Source organism: Erithacus rubecula (assembly GCF_903797595.1).
Source record: "Erithacus rubecula genome assembly, contig: SUPER_Z_unloc_2, whole genome shotgun sequence".
NCBI classification, from domain to species: domain Eukaryota; kingdom Metazoa; phylum Chordata; class Aves; order Passeriformes; family Muscicapidae; genus Erithacus; species Erithacus rubecula.
The window spans coordinates 14,327,080-14,347,943 of NW_027635860.1; the positions used below are offsets into that span (position 1 = coordinate 14,327,080).

The window sequence follows — 20,864 nt, forward strand, 5'->3', positions numbered from 1 at the left end:
TTTCCATTAGTGTAATTCCTATAAAAATTCCTTCTTTGGGAAGAAAATTTATCAATAAACACACAACAGTTATGGCCTCACTCTAAAAATTGCTGAACTTGATGGAAAAGATCATTAAAAGAATTATTTGAATCATGCCTTTAATGATGAAAAAGGCCTGTAGAGTGGCTTGACCTTTCTTCTATGATTTGGTGTTGCTAAAGATTATCAGCAGTTACTTGCCAGTTGTATTTCTGGACAGTTTTAATACCAGTAACACAAAGTATTCAACTGATATAGTAAGAGCCATAAGGCCTCTAAATTAATTGAGTTGCTCATAAAGCAGAAATGAGCACTTGCACCCTCATGTTTTATATATCTAGATACAAGTATCTGGGTGGTTGTACATACTGAATTCCTGATTAACAAAACCCCAGAAATACCTTGCCTGGATCACTCAAAGTGCCTGGTTTTGTAAAAAACAGATGGGGATCTCATAAGAGTGAGTATCCAGGCAGTGAGCTAGGAGGAGCTCAGAGATTTCTGGGGATTAATCCAAATGCACACCAAGGCTGCTTAAAGGGCTTGCTGCGTGGAACTTGCCAGAGTGAATGTAGGTGTTTGCAGTGCATTCTTTGGGGCACTTTTTGGGGGGGGAGGGAGGGGGAATTTTGAAAACACCACCATTCATGGTAGAGAGAAGAGGCAGTTCCAGGGAATTGTTTATGTGATCTTGTCCTGAAGCCAGTGCCTTAACAAGAGCCTACCTGTACAAACTATAACTGCAAAGGTATAGTAGAATGTGCAAATAATATCTTATATCTTCATTGCAGGCATGCAAAGTTGGAAGAGACAATGCAGTGAAATTGCTGGTGATGGGACCCAGAGGAGTAGCTCTTTTTTGTTAAATTAAGCTAAATAGGTTCAATATTTTATGTCAAAATATAACACCGAAAGGAACTTTGTCACTGCCAAGAGGTGTTTTTAAAGGTAAAGTGATGCAGAGAAATAAAAGCATAACCAGAGTAAATGAACAGGCATGGCTACTCAAGTGTGTACTAAAGATGGGAAAGAAAGCTGTCATGGAAGTCACAATGGGTGGATAGCACCCAAAAAGCTCATTAAGTTGTGGAAATAAAAACATTTTTTGCAGAAAGGAAGGCCAGGTGCTAGAACACCTTATGGAAAATCTGCCCAGCTCCTCTCCTGCTGATGCTGTTTACTTCCATCTTGGCATGTTTGAAATATTTCTTCTGCCCTATGGGTTACCAGAACCCTTTAGCCTCAAATAACCTGAACTAGCCAAGATACTCAGGACTTCATGGTGTGTCTCTAATATGAATTCTTGCACAAAAGACCCATAAGCCAAGTCCCTGCTTCAGGTCCCCTCTGCCACTAGAAAACCGCCACTCTCTGGGGAGTTTTCTTTCCAGGACTTATGTGTGACTGTACCAAAGAGTAAATCATATACAACTGAGCAGCCTGGTGGAGGATATCCCTGCCCACAGCAGCTGGGTGGAACCAGGCGGCTTTTAAGGTCGCTTCCAACCCAAACCATTCTGTGATTCTGTGATCAGACCATCCCTAAGGCAGGCTCCTGGTCCGCATGCCTGCAGGAGGAATATCTGAATCCTGGAAAGAACTCCACTCTGGCTGAGTACCTGGGCTGCCAGGCACTCTGTCAAAGAATAGCGTTGTAATATTTTTGTGCAACCTAAGAGGTGATGATAGAAGGAAGAGTGAAATGAGCCTCTGTGACTCAGATGAGAGAAGGGGTAAAACTAGATGTAATGATACGAACACAACATTTTTCCTCTATCTCTCTGTCTGCAGACAAGCTTTTAAATTTCTTTGGGATGTACTTTAGAGAGCTTCTTAAGAGGGATTCAGGACATGGATGCACGTTCCATTTGGGGAGACAGCACATTCATCCTGTAGCTATCCCCCCATCCTCAAACAGGAGGCTGAACATCACCCACTGACTACAAAGCTGTTTTTGCCAGTTTCCACTGGCAGGAGATGATGTCTAAAACCTCTACAATTAGAGAATGAGGGGAGAGGAGGAAACAGTGGCCCAAACCTGCCAATTTTTTAGAAGAATTAGATTTTAAGGTGGCAGGACATTGCTTCAATAACTCTACAACCTATTGGTTCCTGTTGTACCTCCTAGGAAAGGGGGCAGCCAGCTTTTATGGACATTGCAGGAGTGTGGCTTCAGTGACCTGCCTTGGTTAAGATTTTCTTATACACAAAATACATAGCACGTTTCCCAAGACATATTCCAGTAAATTAATTCTCCTTCTTCTGCTCTGGTTCCTGTCTCGCTGGCTGCTCCTCCTTTCAGCAGCTTGATGATATTTCTGTATTCTCTTCTATATCATTAGTGCATTTAAAGGTCCAACTGAGATGGCTCTAATTCTGTCCTTCCTGACTGTTCACAACCTCAGATGGGATTTGCCATTTATGGCTGACAGCCTGAAGAAATTACATGTCTTACATCACCTCGAGAAGGCTGCTCCTCTATTTTGGGCTTTGTTTTTTAAATAATTTCAAAAGCACAGTACAAAGGGCACATACATAACTGAAAGCAGCAGAAACATGTTTAGAAGTGTATTTAAATTTAAAAAAGGTATTCCTCCCTCCCGCTGCTTTCTTTTTGAAATGAGTCTCCATCACTTAAAAAGAAAGAGGTAAACATATCTGTGAAGAAAAACCCAAGAATACAATCTTTTATCCACATAAAAAATGCTTTAAGTAACTAACTAAAATGTGGTGCCTGTAACTGTGTGACTGTTGTGACCAAAACATTTCCTAAACCTAGGCTTTAACTCTTAGAGAGAACTCTGAATAGCGACAGCTCAGGCTCTGTGTGAGCAAAGGTTAAACCAGTGCATTTTCTATTACAACTGCTCTCTCAGACAAAGACTTTGGAGACAAATGCATGAACGACATGCACAAAACTATTCTGCAGCTCATGTAATGGCAGGCAATCTTCTTCTTTCCTAAAATCTGTATTGTCTTATTCCCACAATGGGAATTGGTAACTACTCAGAGGCTTAGATTTATTCCGTAAGAGAGGGAAGTGCTTTTGCAGGAAAGGCTAGTAACCCCACTTCATTTTCAAACCAACATTGTGGCTTCGCTCAACACTGTAACAGAGATATCTCTGGAACAGGGGAAATTCAGCTTCTTCAGAATGCTTTGAAGAAATCACATATAATGGGCTTCTGTTTATGTTGATGTAGATATTACTGTAATATTTATGGTATTTTTTGCTGGGAGGGGAATGGCAGATTATTAGAAACAATTTGCTTTAAGCCATAGATCAATTTTAGACCACCCTGGGTCAGTCACAAAACTGTTATTCTTTGCTTGTAACATTTTCTGTAGAACACGTCTAGTTAACATTGCAGGGAGTGAGACAGGCACTGCACTTATAAAGTCAAAACTTTCTGGTCATTAGCCTGACTGCAAGCTTTCACGAATGTAACAGACGGAGCCTGGCACTTGCTGTCTGGAGGGACATATGCACCCTTTATTCACAAAGTTTACAAAAGCAAGATGTATGCCCTGCTCTTGTGCTATTAAAGTTACTTTTTTACAGTGGCACAATAATCTATCAGTTCTGTCCCTTGAGACAAACACACGGTGGATGGTTTCTGTGCCAGCACTTAGGTCACAAGTACAAAACTGTGGGTAATACAATCAGACCTTCATTGCAGAAAATGCCACATGAGCAGGGGAAATCTGCTGCTGCCATCGTGTCCCCTTGAATGACTGCTGGGTGCAGGGGATGCTCTGGTGTCACCTGTGGTCATCTATCCTCTCTACAAGCCATTCTGCCCCTTACTTTCCTCATCATTGCTTAGTGGCAAACAGATGAAGCACAGTCTTAGATTCCAACTGAAGGCCCCTTGGGAAGGAGGAGAGAGCAGGTGGAGGAAGTTCTGGGAAATCCAAGCTCTTTACAGATGGGCTGTCTACAATTGTTCATCTCCTCCCATGACAGCTCCTCAGCAGAAACGACACTGAAAACCAAATGCCTGACTACTTGTAAAGTGAATTCCACTGTTTTGAAGCATAAGGCATGATTTTTCAAAATATTTCAGTTCTGCTATATTTCATTTAGCATTCATGGGGAATTTTGCCAGCAATGCCTTTGCCAGGAGCATTATGACCAGTGAAATACTTGAAAAATCCTACCTAGAGAGGACCAAATGGCTTTGTCTTGTTCTGTGCAGTTGTTTTGTTTGAGTAGATCTCAGGATGATCTGAATCATGCAACTGATTTAAGCAACTCCCATCAAAGGGAGCTTGGAACTGAACTCAAACCCTTAATCTGCATGTAGAACCCACTGCTCTCTACAGTGGCAAAACCAGAGTACTTCACCTTTGTCCTCACCTTCAATGGGTGTTTAAAGGTCCTATCTCACTGAACGTTCCTCCTGAAATGCCACCAGGTTGTAAGTAATTGCAACCACTGTTTTCCACAAAGATCACCCTCCGATTTTCTTAGAAACCATAAATTATGCAGCAGTGAATTTTGAGTGGAGAGAAGAAAAGGCTGAGTTTGTAACAACAGACATGCCTTACCTTTGGGTCATGTATTCCAGAAAGCTCTTCATAGATCTTTTCTCCCACCATGACAGCAGCTAGGTTGGCTGTGTACGTCGACAGACAAAACAAGCAGAAAATAGCCCAGAGATTCATTAAAAACCTTCCAGTCCAGCACTTTGGGGGTTTGATGGCAGCTGTTCTTCCAAACAGGATGGAGTAGCAGACATTGAGGGCAGAGGAGAAGGAGAAGACTTTGTTCCTGTTCCTCCCCTTAGGGGTCATTCCAAAGGGACTTTTCCATTCATACAAGGTGAGGAATACAGCTGTGATGTGAAGAGCAACAAATATCCCCAGCCACATAGTCCAGTGAAGTGGCCACATAAAGGCTCCAATAGGAGCTGCAGTGTCTTTGGTCCTCACCAGGATCCCCAAGCTGGTTGAAAAGAAAGGGCTGGTGAAATCAATTACTTGGCTTCGGGCAGTGTTGATGCTGAATGATGTCACTGCCATGTGAGCTGTACCAGCAAGCAGGTCTCCCACCAGCCCTGTCCAGTGGCCGTTCTTCCAGGCACCGTATTTTCCATCCCCAACAATGTACAAGTCAAAATCAAAATTCATATCTTCAGCCAGCTTCTCCAACAGGTCAATGCAGTAGCCATAGCAGCACTTCTTCAGCTCAATGGGAACGGTGTCATTGCTCCCTTGGAGGGTTTCAAACAGGTTGTCCAGCACTCCTGAATCATTGGTCAGCGGGTCCAGGCACAGCTGCCCTGCTGGGCAAAGACCTTCATCATCTACATCCCTTGTGAAGACAAAGGGATGCTCAATCAAAGTCACCACCCTCAGGTGCAGCCGGGTGGGATGCTGCAAGTGACTTTTGTGCCTCTGTGCCTGTTCTGGCCATATCCCATAGTCCATGATGATCTTCCCTTCTTGCCAGCTCCCCAGGCGTGTCCACATCGGGTTCCCAACAGGGTCATGCTGCAGATTCCAGATGAAGAAGTTATTTTCTGAGCTGACAATGGATGAGCCCTTCACCTTAATGTGGCCACTGAGACCATCAAAAGTTGTGTTGGCTAAAAACCTGTTGGAGGGAGAAAGCAGAGTAATCAGAAACAGACAGCTGAACCATGAATTGATGTTGAGGAGAGTAGATGGGGATTTGTTGAACACCTAGACCATTAATAGCACACAGATTCTATGGCACAATGAACTAGCCACGAAATTTATGACTAAATTTTATAGGGATGTTCCCCATCCTATTTAATGCAAATCAAAACTCCTGGGGAAAGATGTATTTTTTTGCTTACTAGAAAAAAATGAGTACAAGAGCAGCAATTTTTTCAGTTACCTTTGCTTCACAAACTGATGAAACACAGGTTAGTTCTAAGCTGAACCCACCAGATCTGCTGTCACTTTCCTAGATAAAAATATATATGAAAATGGAAGAGAGGAAATTATATATGAAATGTCCTTCCAAGAAAAATGCAATAATCTCAGTAAGATCTAGCTTACATAAGAGGGGCTACTGAAGTGCTGTCAACAGCTTTCAAGCACTCTCAAGAAAACCAATCTGGATTCAAAAATGCAAATTTGGCATTGGTAATTCACTGTTAGACACTTCAGAATAAAGTAAGGGAAGAAAGTGAAAGATGGTTACTCTAGGACAGTCAGGTTTAATTCTTATAAAAATAAATACCCGAAAAAGCTTTTTTTTTTTTTTTTTTTTTTTTTAATGTGCAAAAGTAATGTTCTTAAAAGTGCAATGCTGCCATTGAAGCAGACCTCAGGAAGTGTGCCAGTTTTGCACATTTTGCATTGAGAATTCTGGGCTTTTACTATTCCAGATACTGACAATAAAGTTGTGTATTTCCATTGTATTGAAAGGCAGTGTTTGCTAGCAGTTGTCCTCCCTGCCTGTTGAATTCAGCTTCTGGCAAGCCATCATCAAAGATGCTAAGAACAACACAGATAAAGGAGCTGGGAACTCAGCAGGAATTAAGTGTTTGAAGTAGAGAATGCTTTTTAGTGTGAGCACTATGGCCAGCTGAACTGCATGCTGCTTTACAGTGAAACTGCTATGCATTTGGCAGAGGCTGCACAGGCCTTACAAAACTGGTTCCATTAAAAACAACTGAGTTAAATTGCTGCTAATATGGTGCAAAGGCAAGTCGTGCATTTTTTTTCAGTAAGAGGCATTCAGAAGACAGACTACTCAGCTGTTGCAGCACTTCACATTAGTCCTGACAATTGGACGAAAGTGAGCGTTGGAAGAAGCAAAAAGGCTGTCATTCCAGTCTCAATAAAGAAGATGTAAACTTTTGAGTAGAGTTAACTGTTGATCAATAGTTACAGAGGATAAAAAATAACCTTAAATTGATTTGAGAAGGATAAGTCAATTGCAAGTGTGTGCACATGCATACTTTTGTCTAGCCTCTACACTTTTTGATGACTTTTGATGATTTTTGATGGGGTTTCAGGTGTTAAAACTCTGCACTATATAAGTCTCAAGGTCATATCAATTTTAGCTCTTTGTAAAGGTAAATTTATGGAAGTAAATGCTTTAGTTTTGTGGTTGTGTGTGTGATAGCCTTCTCTGAGGCAGCTTCACATATTTGGCTCAGCCTTTTTTGAGTAGGTTGAGTTTGGAGAAAGATGACACAGACAAAATTCTCAAAAGCACATGATGTGCATATGTGTTAGCCTGGGTCTGGAAATCACGCCTGAAAAGGCAGACAGGTGTTTATAAATATAAACATATATAAACTATAAATGCAGTTTTCATTTTTAAAATCCTTTACCATTTAGTCCAGTGCTAAAGGACTGGACCATAGCTCCACTAATCAGTGGCATCTGCCACTGTTTGCCCACTCATCCCTCCTAATCTGTACTTCCTATCTGATGTTGTAAGTTCCCTGTTTGTGTATGTAAACACTATCAAGACAAAGTTTATGGGAACAGGCAATCTTTAGCACTAAAGGAAGGTTTATGTGCCCATAAACTTGTTTGGGTTTTATCTCTCTCTTACTTTTATCTCCCTCAGTCTCTGTAAAAAGTTGTGCAACTTCTTTACGAGCCTTGCAGGGCATCCAGGCTGAAGCCATCACTGTGACAGCAACAGCGAAACCATTCCATGTGTGTAGATGGGCCTGCATGAAATTTTCTTTAGGAGTTTTGCACAAAAGACTGTTAGGTGCTCACAAAAATGCCAAAAAAATGGAGGGGGACAAGCCCTCAAATAGAATAAGCTTGCATAGCTTTCATGAATTCAGCCTCATGTTGCTAATACAGCACGACCTGGGCATGAGAATACTGCAAAGCCAGGTGCTTTGGGAGTCACTGAAGCTATGGGGTAATGCATTACATTAATGTTCTGAAGGTGGAATGAGACCAGTGGAATTAATGCATGGTATTCCTTGACTTGTACAGTACAAGTAAGCACACCCAGGAGGGCAGAATGAGCCCTGTGTACCCATCCTGCTGTTATAAATAATGTGATTGGTGGCTGTCGCAATTAAGAGATGCATATCATGTGTATGTTAGGGGAAGTTTTATTGATATATGGTTATGTACTTGGGATTTGTTGTTTAGATGTCCTCTGCTCTCCCCATAGTCCCCTTTCCCCAGGTAGTTGCCAGGGGACAGCCTTGGTAGTCGGGACATGCAGCGGGAGGGCATGCACCTGGGCCCCTTGCATAAGGTATCTGGCAGGAGGGAAGGCTTGTTATTCTCACCAACACCCAGAGGTCTGTCCTTTTTTTTGTTATTCGGTCCTTTTGCTATATTTTGTTAAAGATTTTAATAAATCCTTAAAATTTTTATAAACAAGCATTGTTTCTCAGACTGTGTTTTTTTTAGGAATCTGACAGAGATTTAGCAGCATTTAAAAGTACAACTTCCCCACCTCATTGGCTTACCTTTGCGCCTGATTTGCATGTTCTCTATTTTTTTGTAGTGACAGAACATGAATCAAAATAAATTATGGGAACCAGGCTGGAGAAGCATTTTAACAACACTTTGTTTTATACGCAGGCAGTTGTGGCTGCTGAGCATTTGCATGCAGTGTGAGCAGCACCAGTAAAACTCATGCCAGCAACTCCAAGAGAAAACTCCTTTACTCAATAACTTTAGGAAACAGATAAGAGGCTCTGACTACACTTCTTAAGCTAGAAATCTCCAGTGTGAATCTTTGGGAATTACAAGTGCTGGGTACTGCACAGACATGCTGGCAGTATCTGAGCAGCAGTGTTTCAGAAGGGCTGCTGACAGATCTGTATGCAAAGACAGCCTGCACAAATTTCAGAAGGTGAAGGGCCAGATCCTCAGGTCAGACAGCTGAATGAATTTTCTTGATGCTGTGTCAATATATGGGAGCTGACATTCACACTGACAGGCTGTGATAACCGCATCAAGGCTTTATCAGAAACACTTCAGTTTGAACAATGAGTCCAAAGTGTGTCATTTGCTCATTTCAGATTTGTTTCTCACGTGCTTTGTTACAAGAACTGCTCCTTAGATCTTTAGCAGTACTATCCTCTCCAGTAGCAGCATCTTTGTAGTATATCTAAGAATGACTTAATGAAATTCTTTTCTCTCAAACTTGATGATTGGGTCATTCCACCTCTCTTTTTGGAAAGCTTGCTGGAGGCAAGAACTAGAATTGGCAGGGAAAAATAGAAGGCTCAGGGGAGAACTTCTAGTAGCCTTGCAGTACCTGAAGGGATTCTAACAGAGCTGGAGAGACTCCTTTGTGATAGGACTAGAGGGAATGGTTTCAAACTGTCCCAGAGGGCAGGATCAGATGGGATACTGGGAGTAAGTTCTTCCCCATGAGGGTGAGGAGGCCCTGGCACAGGGAAGCTGTGGCTGCCCCATCTCTCAAAGTGTTCATGACCAGGTTGGACAGCGCTGGGAGCAACCTGGGAGAGTGGAAGGTGTCCCTTCCCAAAGGAGGGGGTGGAATGATGTGATGTTTAAGGTCCCATCCAACCCAAACCATTCTGTGATTTTATGGATCTACGAAATAGCAGGCTGGTGAAATTACCCAAGAAGCTGAGTTAAAGCTGTAAGAACTAATTGAAGCTGTAAGACAGGATGAGGCTTTGAAATTTTAATGCCTTGTTCCATTAACAAGGATGCTCCTGTGAGCAGGCAGAATAGATGAGGGAATCAATCTCATTTTAAGAGGAATGATGGACAGTGACTTACAACAGTAAAATCTTCAGGGGGTTGTACATCCATACCCATAGCCACACAGATACAAGCATGCTTTGCCATGCACTAGCTCATTATTCTGCTCCTGGGTGCACTTAAATGTCTGCACAGCCAAGGTATGAGATCTCCAGCTGTGCCAGAGACTGGGGCTGCTGTTCATCCACGCTCTGCAGAGGGGGAGGTGGAGGTCTGTGCACTGCTTCTTCTCCAGCATCCTCTTCTCCATCCCCTTCTCCATGCCTACCCACAGCAGCTCCAAGGCTTCACACCAAGACAGATGGGCTCATTCAGACAGAAAAATGCGCTCATAATTAAACAAGCAGTTAAGCACCACCCAAACCTTTCATCTTTGGGGGCTAAAAAAGCCTAAAAGCCCTGGTGAGATGGGCCAGGTTAGTCACAGTGAAGCCACTCATCAGCATGTCACACCTGAGAAGTTAATGGCACCCCTCAGTTAAAGTTGTGCTGCTGATGCAAATACATCAGCTCTGGCCACCAGGTACCTGTCTGGCTGTGCAAAAACAGCTGCACTGATTTAGGACAAGGGTTTCTCTAACCTGTAATTGTCTCTTTAATAGGGTTCACAAACAAATGTATAGAGAAAAAAAAACAAGGCTAAGCACACAATCCTTTCTTTAGCTTCCACAATACCTTTACCAATGTGAAGGGAAAAGAAATTTCACAGATGTGAAATTGCATATTGTCTCCCAAAATATAACAAAAGCTAATGGTTTTCTGTAGAGAGCAACGATAATGAATTGTTTTTCATTACTACATTAAAGTGTTTTACTTTCATTTTCCTTTTCCTTTATCCCTTCTTCAAACCTCAAAAAGCCTATTCATAAAGCTGCTGCCCTCTTGTTACTGTAAGAAGCCTCCTGCTGACTTTTACTTTTCAGTTATCATCTAGGTAAAATATCCAGAATACTGAGGCAAAATAAACATCACAAGTCCCTGGGATACTGTGAGTCTGGCCAGTGTTTACTTCCCAAGCCCTGTTTCACTCTTTTGAAACAAAGAGTTTTTGACTCCAAGTGGATGAATGGCCTACAGAAATGTTGAGATCTCAAATGGTTGTGTTTTGAGCAGTGCTGTTAACACATTTTGTGCACACATATCCAAGAAAAAGTTATGTTTTTCAAAAAACAGTTCAACACAAAAAGTCTGAAGAACTTTTATCCTAATTCCATCCAACAAAATCTTTAAGTTGAAAACCAGATGTAATGGGGGGAAGACATGCAACAGTTGCTGGATGTGGGTTAAGTGATGAATTCATGTAGTTAGCCAAGACATTTTTGCTTGGTTTCAAAAGAACCATGCATGTTTTCCACTCATATGTTAAAAACTGTAATATTTCTAAACAGGAAGACCCAAGTAGTTTAGGGAATAACACTATATAGTGTCATGCAGCAAGGACAGCACTTTGTACTTTTGAGTGCTCTCAGCAGAAGAAATCCCCTGAGATGAAGGTGCACCTTTTTCCTTCTTTTCCATGGAAGCATACTATCATGGGTTCTACACGTCTTCATATTTTCTGAGGGCTCAGACAGTGCAAATATTCTGTGTTTTGTACACTCAAAATCTCAGAGAATTTGACAGTAGCCCACCTAACATGAATAAATATAAATAGAAGTTTGAGAGCACAGTCTGGAACCTAGCCTATGTTTACTATGTGATCTCTACTTCTGTGGAACAGTGTCTTCTTCTACCAGAATCTCGAAATTGTGGCTTCCCTCCCACTGTGACAAAGTTAAAATTTCATTATCTGCCCAGAAGTAAAGAAGCAGGAGGAAACACTGGAATAAATGTGTTTGTGAGGGAGGGTTAGCAGCATGATAGCTAACCCACAGAGAATGGTGGGAGGCAGAAGAAAATTGCTTTTCTTGCAATACAGTAAATATTACCTAAGGGGAGGAAAAAATAGGTAAAACTTACTTTGACAAATACTGGCCTGAAGTGATATTCCTTTCATCCGTGTCCATGCAGTTCATTGTACTTGGAATGAGAGCCAATTCAGGCTGGATCATGGTGGCTGCTGCCACAGCCCTGGCTACCAGCTCCATGGCATCCTGCACGTAATGCTCGAAGACCGAATGAGTTGTCTTGCCGTGAGCGATCAGACCAAGGGGCAAACCTTCTGTCCTCAGCTCTTCCACGTTCTGTGAATCCCCAATAATCCAATGCAGCTCTGGAGGCATCACACCAAACCGTGTGGTTATCTCAAAAATCCTCCGTGTTTTCTCCATGTCACACCCAAACATCACCATGGTCGACGTCGTGTCTTTGATGCTCTCCAGGTGAAACTGCAAGTAGTTCAGAAGGTCACTGGTTGAAGTGAGGTTTGCTGTAATGTTTATAATGGACCCCAGGTGGAACTTGGAGCTCTGTTGTGTGAGGAAGAGAAAATCTGTGATGTTCCACTCCTCCTGGCATAGCATCAGGCTGAAATTGTACCAATTGTTCATCGCGAGGATTGAGAAAGTGACATCAGCATCAGAGCTCAGTGAGTTTTCTAAACTCATTTGCAGGTGAAGGGGGTTCTGTGGTTAAAAAAATCAAAGACAATGATCAGAAATATACTGGACACAAGCTAATGACTCTGATTAATTTTTAAACACTCTTATAGCTGAAAATAGCCACCTGCCAATCAATAGAACTGTGTGAGCAACAGGAAAATTTATACCCACCCAGTTTAAATGGACTGTGATTCATGGGCTTCCTCTGCTAGCTTGACTCAAATGCAGCAGTCATTAATGAGCCTGTTTCTGAGAATGTTTTTTTCTTTTTACACATTTGTCCTTTTGGATTTCAAAGCATTCTCAAGCAAAGATTTCCCTGCACCCCTAACAGGGATATCAGAAGGTATTTCCTTACTGCTCAAGTTCAGCCAGACCCAGTTACAAATCGATGCTGAAAAGTTCTTTGATAAACAAAAAAGAAAAAAAATTAACAAAACTCCTCAGTTCTTTTTATTATATTTCTTTTTTTCTTTTTCTGTGTGTACAGTTGGGGGATCTTTCACAGGCATATGAGTAACCTAATAAAATGGATCACAGTCTACCATCAAGGCACATCATGTACTGCCAACGAAGCAGGACAAGTTACTGAATGCACAAGAGGCTAAGATATGTAGACTGTGATTTCTGAGCTGGAAAATATTTGATAAATAAGCATTCCATACTAATTTTTTCCATGTCATTGATGCTATTACAGAACTTAACCCATTATGTTTCCCAACACCATTGCCCTTGGATTTATCTTTTCCAGAAAAGGACGAAGGATTTGAGGTGCACTCCTCTGTTCTGTTAAGATGAGTAGTTATTACTTGATGATTATTTTACCTTAGCTTTTTACCTCTCGTTTCCCTGGTCTTAAAAATAAATTTTTATTTAGAGTTTTTCTAAGACAGGAAAGAAGTTAAAGAATCCAAGCAATTTCTGGCTTTTGCTATGAAATAGTTCTCTGTCCTAGAAAAAGGTTCCACCAGGCTTTCAGCCAGCATATTATATATTAGTCCAACTTTTGCTTTTAGTTGAGAACTTCTCTGTAGCTTTCCTAAGAAGTTGTATCACTTGACACTGGCATTTGATTCCAGCCATGAGACTGTCCAAAAAATGTCATGCCTGTTCCAGTGCATCTTTTGGTATGTGAGATCTTTGTTGTGACTTTATGTAAACATTTGTATTCATGTCCACTCAAATTGTATATTACCCACCACAAGTACCAGGATATTATATTTTTATCCATTATGTTACTAAACACTTCAGGTCTATTCATCCTTCTCTTACATCCTTATTAATTAATGTGCATTATGTGAGGGACCAAACCTTTTCAAAGTCGTTTAAAAATGCCATTTTGGTTTTAAAAGTACTTTACTGATAATAACAGAGTCAAGTTTGTATGGGTCTTAGAAATGTCATTCTGAATTCAGAATAATACAATGATGAGTCAATTTACTCATTGTTTTACTAAATAAAACCCTGGGCTCTCCAACAGAGATGTAAGGGGTGAAATTTACAAAAAACCCCCCAAACAAACCCTGAAGAGCTATGTATCAATTATAAGCAGTAAGCCCTCATTGCGTTAATTTGCAGTTATATGAACTCATAATCTGTTTTCCAGATAGTTTAAATTCAGAGCTTGATAAAAAGAATGCTGTAATTGAAGATGTTCTCAGTTCTTTTGTTATCTCTTGGGTTTGGTACCTGTGGCCCTTTTTTTTTTTTTTTTAACTGAGACACAAGAACAAGCTAATTAAACGGATCACTGTCCACAATCGATGCACATCATGTACTGCCAGCAAGATACAAGAGGAATGACTCTTTGATAAAGGACAAGTCACTCAGTGCACAAGGAGCTAACCTGTGCAGAATTTCTGAGTTCTGAGCTGGAAAACATTACCTGCTAATTAAAACACATGATTAGTTCAGGAGAGAAATAAACACTGTGCATAGTGGGTTTGGCAAGTTGGTTTGAATAAACTAGTCCCTGCAAACTGAATCACAACAAACTTTTTTTCCCAAGGTTATGAGAAAATCAGTTAAATTAACTCCAATTTATCTGTCACTGCAAATAGATGGGAGTAGAAGGGATTTGCCTTTGTCCAAGATTAAGGAGAAGTACAAATAGTTTTTACACAATGATCTATCTCCCATCAGCAAAACTCTGCAAGCTTTAGTTGAGTTAATGCGAGTGAGAAGAAAGGAGTTTTTCAGTACACACAGAATATACTCTGTGCACATACAAAGGACAGCACACAACCTGAACATACCTGTGCAAGGAGAAGCAAACACCTTGAGCATTTGAGAGGTGCAACATCCCAAGAACAGTACTGTGGCTATTATGGGATAGGCTCAGGGATCAACTACAGAAATCTACTGGATGCAGAAAAACAACCAGAGAGTGACAAATGTTTGCAGCAACAGCTGCATCCATATGGTAGCATCAAACAGCCTGGGAAACAAAACAGAAACTGGAGCTTTTGTACATCTTACTTTGTCCTGGGTCTAGTTTTGACACCTGACAATAAGCTGTCTCATACCTTGCACTAGCTGTAAAGGTCCTGGCATGTTTGGGAGTAGGAGTATCCATGAATATCCCAGAATGGATAAAATTGTGTGAGCACTGGCTCTCCACCTGTCAGCAGGTTTAGCTCTTTGAAGATCTCCATGTCCTCATGCCAAACCCAGTGCACACGTGCAGTTTCACAAATGCAAGACTACTTCTGTTCCTCTACAGTTCTGTTCTTCCTGTATTAGGACACTCTGAACGGATGAATACCCACACCTGAGGATGACTGGGCATTACCCTGGGCTCCCCAAGCACACGTAGTTCAGAGAAGATTAAACTCTACCTCAGGGACAGAAAAATGGAAGGAATTTTACTCAGCAATGCAGGTGAAGGCAGTTTCCACCTGACTGGGAGTTCCCAAGTGCAGGGCTGGGCTCTCCTACAGAACCGCACTACAGGATTAGTCCTCAGAAACTTCAGCACTGTGATCCCTGATCTATATTCAGCACATCTGGCTGTGCCAGTGTGGTCCAACAGCCTATTCCCATGCTGAGACACTCCTCCTCCCTGAATAGAGATGTTCTTTGGGATAACCTGGCTTGGACTGAGCCTGAAGTGCTCCTCAGAGTGAGACCATCTGTTCCTCAGCCATCACCTTCAGGAGCCCACAGATGCACTGACACAAGCACTTATCATCACTGTGATTTATTAGCTGCTAAATTCCCGCTTAGGTGCTTGAAAGGTAAACATTCAGCCCTGAAAAAAGCAGCAGTTTTCTCTGTCAGGAGTACTGGACTGCACACCTGTCTTCAGAATTCTTCTGCTACAATAGCATAGATAAAATTTATAGTCACCAGGCATTACTTCTGCTTAGGTTTCAGCTGATTGTCTCTGCACACCATGGGAACATCTCTGTAGGTGTTGGGGAGGAAGATTAATCAGTGTTTCCTTTGTACTGGGACTGAGGGAGGGGAACACTTCTTTGAAGATGTTTGGATTTAATGTCTTCCTAACTATATTTTGAAAGGTTTATTTGCCATTTTTGTGTAGGTTGCAGTTGAAGAAGAATACAGAGAAACTACATTTCAGTAGAGAGCTTTAAATATTACAGTGTTCTTAATGCTTTTACATAATTTTTGTTGATTTGTCTCTCTTTAAAATCAACAATTATTGCTTTTTAATGAAAAACTACAAATTAGTTCTTAAATCATTCAGTAGTAATTGCTGAGACAGTGTAATTTCATAGTGAAGGCTTCTGACAAATGAAATGATAATTTACATGTGTACAACTTCATAGTAATCATGGAATAAGATTTCATCTGTATATTGAACTCTGCTGCACCCTTATTAAAGTTCTCAGGCAAACTCCTTCTTTAACTTCTTTGAAATTAGCAGAGTTTGACTATTTCAGTTAAAGTGACAATTAAATCTCACATGGAAATTCAGTTTAAATGTCTTTTGACTTTAAGCTGCCATTGAAGATTGGTGATCTGCGCCAGTTTATCTTCAAACTACACAAGCAGACAATTAAACCTTATTTGAATAATGCTAATGGTTATCTGTTTTTAGTAATGTGTTTACATAGTGACATTAGCAGAAACATTTTCTTTGTCCACGAGTGTTTAATTTTTTATTGCACGTCACTAGCTCCTGTTTTATAAACCAGCCATGACCACCTGACTTCACTGTTTACTCAGTGAAGAACAGGCCTTGAATCCTTAATTTCTAACTAATTGCCTTTGGATCAGAGGCTGACAGTCTTTCCACTGACTTTCAGTGGGCTCTGGACCAAGCCATTCATGGAATATTAAGCTTTACACGGCCTGATGTGTCTCTTCTCCTGCCCATCAGCAGAGACTGTAACTACTGATTTGCTTTTTGTATCCCAACCAGAGCGGTTTTTACAGGCTTTTCCCATTGCCTGAGACACCTGAGAGAGCAGGTTCATTTAACAGCTGAAACACAGTTTGCATTTCATTAATGCAGCCTTTTCCAGGCCTCCATCTCATCAGTCTGCAGACCCATCCTTGTAAATCTTGCGAGCACAGGCGCCTGGAGCTGGGCTGACCTGCACCCTGAGGGATCTGGTCATTTATTTCTTCAACCGAATTTATAATGCTAATTAGGCATAGTCACAGTGACATTTTATTTGACATTATAATAGCTTCATTAGCAGAGTTAAAAGCACAGATTTGGAACATTGTTTTGCTAACTGTGTAAAAGTAAACAACACACAGAAAATATTATTCCCCTCTGACTCTTGGGGGCAAAGGCAGTGCTTACAGGTATATATAGATATATATATATATATACACACATTTTTGAGAAGAAGTACAAAAGAGAAAACAGGCTATGTAATTACATCAGAGAAAGTTCCAGTGAAGGGAAAAAAGCCCTCCTGGCTTGCAGAGCCACTGTGGGGACTCACAAGTCTACAGAGCTTAACAACAAGCTGAGCAAGCTGATGCCACCTTTTCAAAAATTGGAAGGACTGTTTTTTCCGTGGTTGAAATTAGAAAATTTAGGCCTAAAGCCCAGTTGCTTAAAGTCAATGGGCACTTCCTAATTTCTTGCTATGAGAAAAGGTGCTACAGAATGCAATTTCAAATTTTTTAATGTGTGCTGCCTCTGCTGAAATGGCAGTGCTTCAAGAAGGAGTTTGTGTTGGCAGCTGACAGACTGTGGGAGCTGGAGTTGACAGACTGCCCCCACTTTCTGACCAGCTGCCCCCTCTGCACCATATCCCAGTCCCTGCCCAGCCCAGGTTGCTCCAGAGTGGAGGTGTGCTCCACCTGCAGCAAAAACCCTGCTCTGGCCTCAGCACTTTGCTGCTTCTGCTATGCAGACTTCTGGATCTCTGGGGAAGAAAATCCCAGATCTGCTTTGGACCAAAACCCAGTAAGATGATGCCAAAATTTCATTTTTTCCTTGACTTGTCCGTGTCCTTATGCCCCTTTGTTTAACCAAGACCATAATTTCATATTGGGTTGGTCCTCACACTAAAGACTATTTTTTTTCCAAAGGGTTTAAAACCTCAGAATGAAAAGCTTTCCTGGACTAGCCAGAGCTATCCTGGTTCCTGCAGCAAAAGAAGCCTGGCATCCATCCAGGCAATACTTACATGCAAATCCTAAAAGGGCAGACTGTTGATTTTAAAAATCACTATACCACAGGAGTTAGCTTAATTTAAATCTTGACTTAGTTTGTCTTGAAAATTATTTCTTTTATTAGACCAGACAGACATGACTTGAGGTCGCTTTCTCTAATGCTACACAAAAATACTCCAAACTAACCTGAATATGTACAGCTCTCCACAAGGTCAAAGAGGCAATGTGAAACATGAACTTTCAGCTGCTCTTGGAATGTAGGGTCCATTATTTATCTGAATAGACATTTATAAATTATCCTAAGTAATATTACTTCCAAAGCTTCAAGGTGTTCTTTGCTCTAGCCAGGAGAAAAAAAAAATAAATCCAACATTCAAAGTTCGATAAAGAATATTTCACACAGATCCAAGGGAGATAACAGTTCTCCCTTCCCTAAAGTATGCCTTTAAAAAAGGGCACACGATCAGGTCATTTGTGCTAATAGACCAGAGGAGCTGTGCTAATTCTCTATAACATTTCTTTAAAATGGCAGAACAATTTGGATGGGAGGAAGTGGTGGACAAGTCCATATCTGTGCCACTCAATCCCAGGTGCCACCGGATTGTCATCAGTGTCCAAAAAGCCCTTGCAAATATTTGAGGAAAAGCTGAGCTGCTGTGTGTGGAGGTCAGAATGGACAACTGAAGTAGGTGAGGACTCGCCAGAAGAAGCTGCCCCACTAAGAGCATCTTTTGGGGTTTCTTCTGATTGCCACTATGGGCCTGGATAACTGGAAAATGGTGTTTAGGAGAATTTGATCAGCATTCTACTCAATCAAAGGCCTTCAGCAGACTGTCTAGGCATGTTTGAGTGCTTTACTGTGGAGAAGCACCTCACAAGCACTGGTGCTTTGCACATCCTGACTATCAGTCCAAAGGGATTTCAGAAGTCCTGAAGCAGACACTCTTGAGTTTTCCCATGTGTTATTCAGGCAATGCTCAAGGGAGGGGCTTTTTTCCCCTGGTTTTTGGTTCAAGCAATTAAATTCTTGACACCAGCAGAGCAAAAACAGCAGGAGCACATTGAAGCAGATGCAATAAGTACACTGAGCTTGCTGAAATTTGTCTCCTTTCTTCTCATATTGGAGGTGTAATAAAGGAAGACTGTTGTTGTAAAGAATTTTTGTTAACACACCAGCATTTCTGGTTTAACTTGAAGAAAACCATTCAAGTAGATACAAGGGCACTCTTTGTGTGTTTTTGTGTGTGTGTGTGTGTGCCTACTAATGGAAGAACTCTCATTAGCCTTTAAGAGTGATTACCAACAACCCTAGATCAAAGATACAGGTGTGACCAGACTACAGGAATAAAATGTGAGGTGGATTATCAAGAAATAAAAAGTTCGAAGGCTGATTAGAAAAACACAAACAAACCAAACAGAGTTATATTTAAGATCCTCAGAAGTGGCATCACAAGGTAACAGCAATAAGCAACCCTGCCAGCATAGAACAGCACCAGGAAGTGCCAGGACTAAAATTCACCACTCACCAGTGGTCAGCTACTAGTCACTAGGAGATTACACCTCAAGAGCTGAGTAAAACAGGATTTACACAGAACAAAGGACAACTACCCAGTGAGTAAAATGTACCACATACCAAAAGTGTGGACATAAGGTACAACTGCAAACAAATGAGGAATGGGCAAGTAAATACAGCAGGCATGCAGGCAGCATTAATGAATATATAGAAGAGTCCAAAAGTGGGAATAACTCCAAAAATCAGCATAATGCTCCTGCCATGAGAAACACTGGAACACAGATTACTTGCTAGTCACAACACCTAGACACCAAAAACACACATGTGCTCTGTTTCTCTAAGGATCTGGGAACCCAGAGGATGACCCCAGAGATACAGGGACTCTGACTATAACATTTTGAACTGTGTTGTTACTGACAATGAGCTTTGTCTCTTGCATAATTCCCCTGCATCACTGGGACCAACAATATCACTTTGCTGAACAATGAATTACTGGCTTTGCACATAGAAAGGGTTTCTAAAGCTCACATTAGCAGACTGCAATGTTTGCTCCAATGCCTTGCTCCTGAGGACCACTGCTAACACAGCACAAGAGCTGATAGGGAATTTGGCAACCAGGGCTGTAATTATGGTGCACATTCCCAAGCATTGCTCCTTGGCACGTCACCCCTGCCAGGCTGCTCAGCATAAAAGGCTCTTGAAACAGCACTCCCATCTTTGCCCTGTTTCAGCAGCTTCCACCTTTCCATCAATAAGATATGCTGCAGCATATAGCTGGAAAATGCTGCTTTTTCAGAGGCATGACAGGCTGTGAGTACTCTTTCTGTATGACTTAACTTTTTTGGCACAAGTGAAACAGTGACTGAACAAGAATAAATTAATTCTGGAAGGAAGTGTAGAATAAAAGGAAAGAGGGTATGGAGAAGACTGATTCATGCTGTGTTGGTAAAAAGAGTCTGGTCACATTTACAAAAGCAGCTCTTGCCCTTTCTGAGATGTACCTGTTGAATGCACACAGCATTTTAATCTAATTAGATTATATTCACCATTAACACCTGCAGCAAGGAATAAAATCTGATGGAGCACCCTTTTCACTCACCAGTGCAATTACAGCACGGCTTGAAAGTGTTTTCAACCCTTCCAGAGCATTTGCATTCCCCATACCCTCAGCAGCTGTGTCCCTGAGAAGTTTCCCTCTTCTTCTCTAGAGTTTCCTTCTTCTTCTGCCTGTTGAAGAAATACCCATGCAGTGATCCACGGGGCACCTCTGAAATGATAGCTGTGTATGGCAATACCCAGCAGGGGAAATGAATGCTGACCCAGGTCCCATTCCTCAGAGAGCCAGCACCAGCTCATCACTGCATCCTCTTCTGCTGGGCCTTGCTCCAGGCGTGTTTCACAGGATTAATTTTAGCTACAAGGGCATTTTGTTCTATATTGATTTTTTTGTATGAAAGAAAGCTGAGAATTAAGCTTGCAAAGCC

The 20,864-nt window shown here is 41.4% G+C and overlaps 1 protein-coding gene across 1 annotated transcript in view; it reads right to left on the reverse strand.

The window, feature by feature from the left end:
- Nucleotides 1-20,864, reverse strand: part of GRIN3A (glutamate ionotropic receptor NMDA type subunit 3A) — a 66,440-nt gene that overhangs the window by 28,934 nt on the left and 16,642 nt on the right. The window contains exons 3-4 of the mRNA XM_079331169.1: nucleotides 11,686-12,290; nucleotides 4,573-5,620 (exon numbers count right to left, since the gene is read on the reverse strand). Coding sequence (XP_079187295.1) covers nucleotides 4,573-5,620; nucleotides 11,686-12,290 — 1,653 coding nt within the window. The remainder of the gene's footprint in view (nucleotides 1-4,572; nucleotides 5,621-11,685; nucleotides 12,291-20,864) is intronic.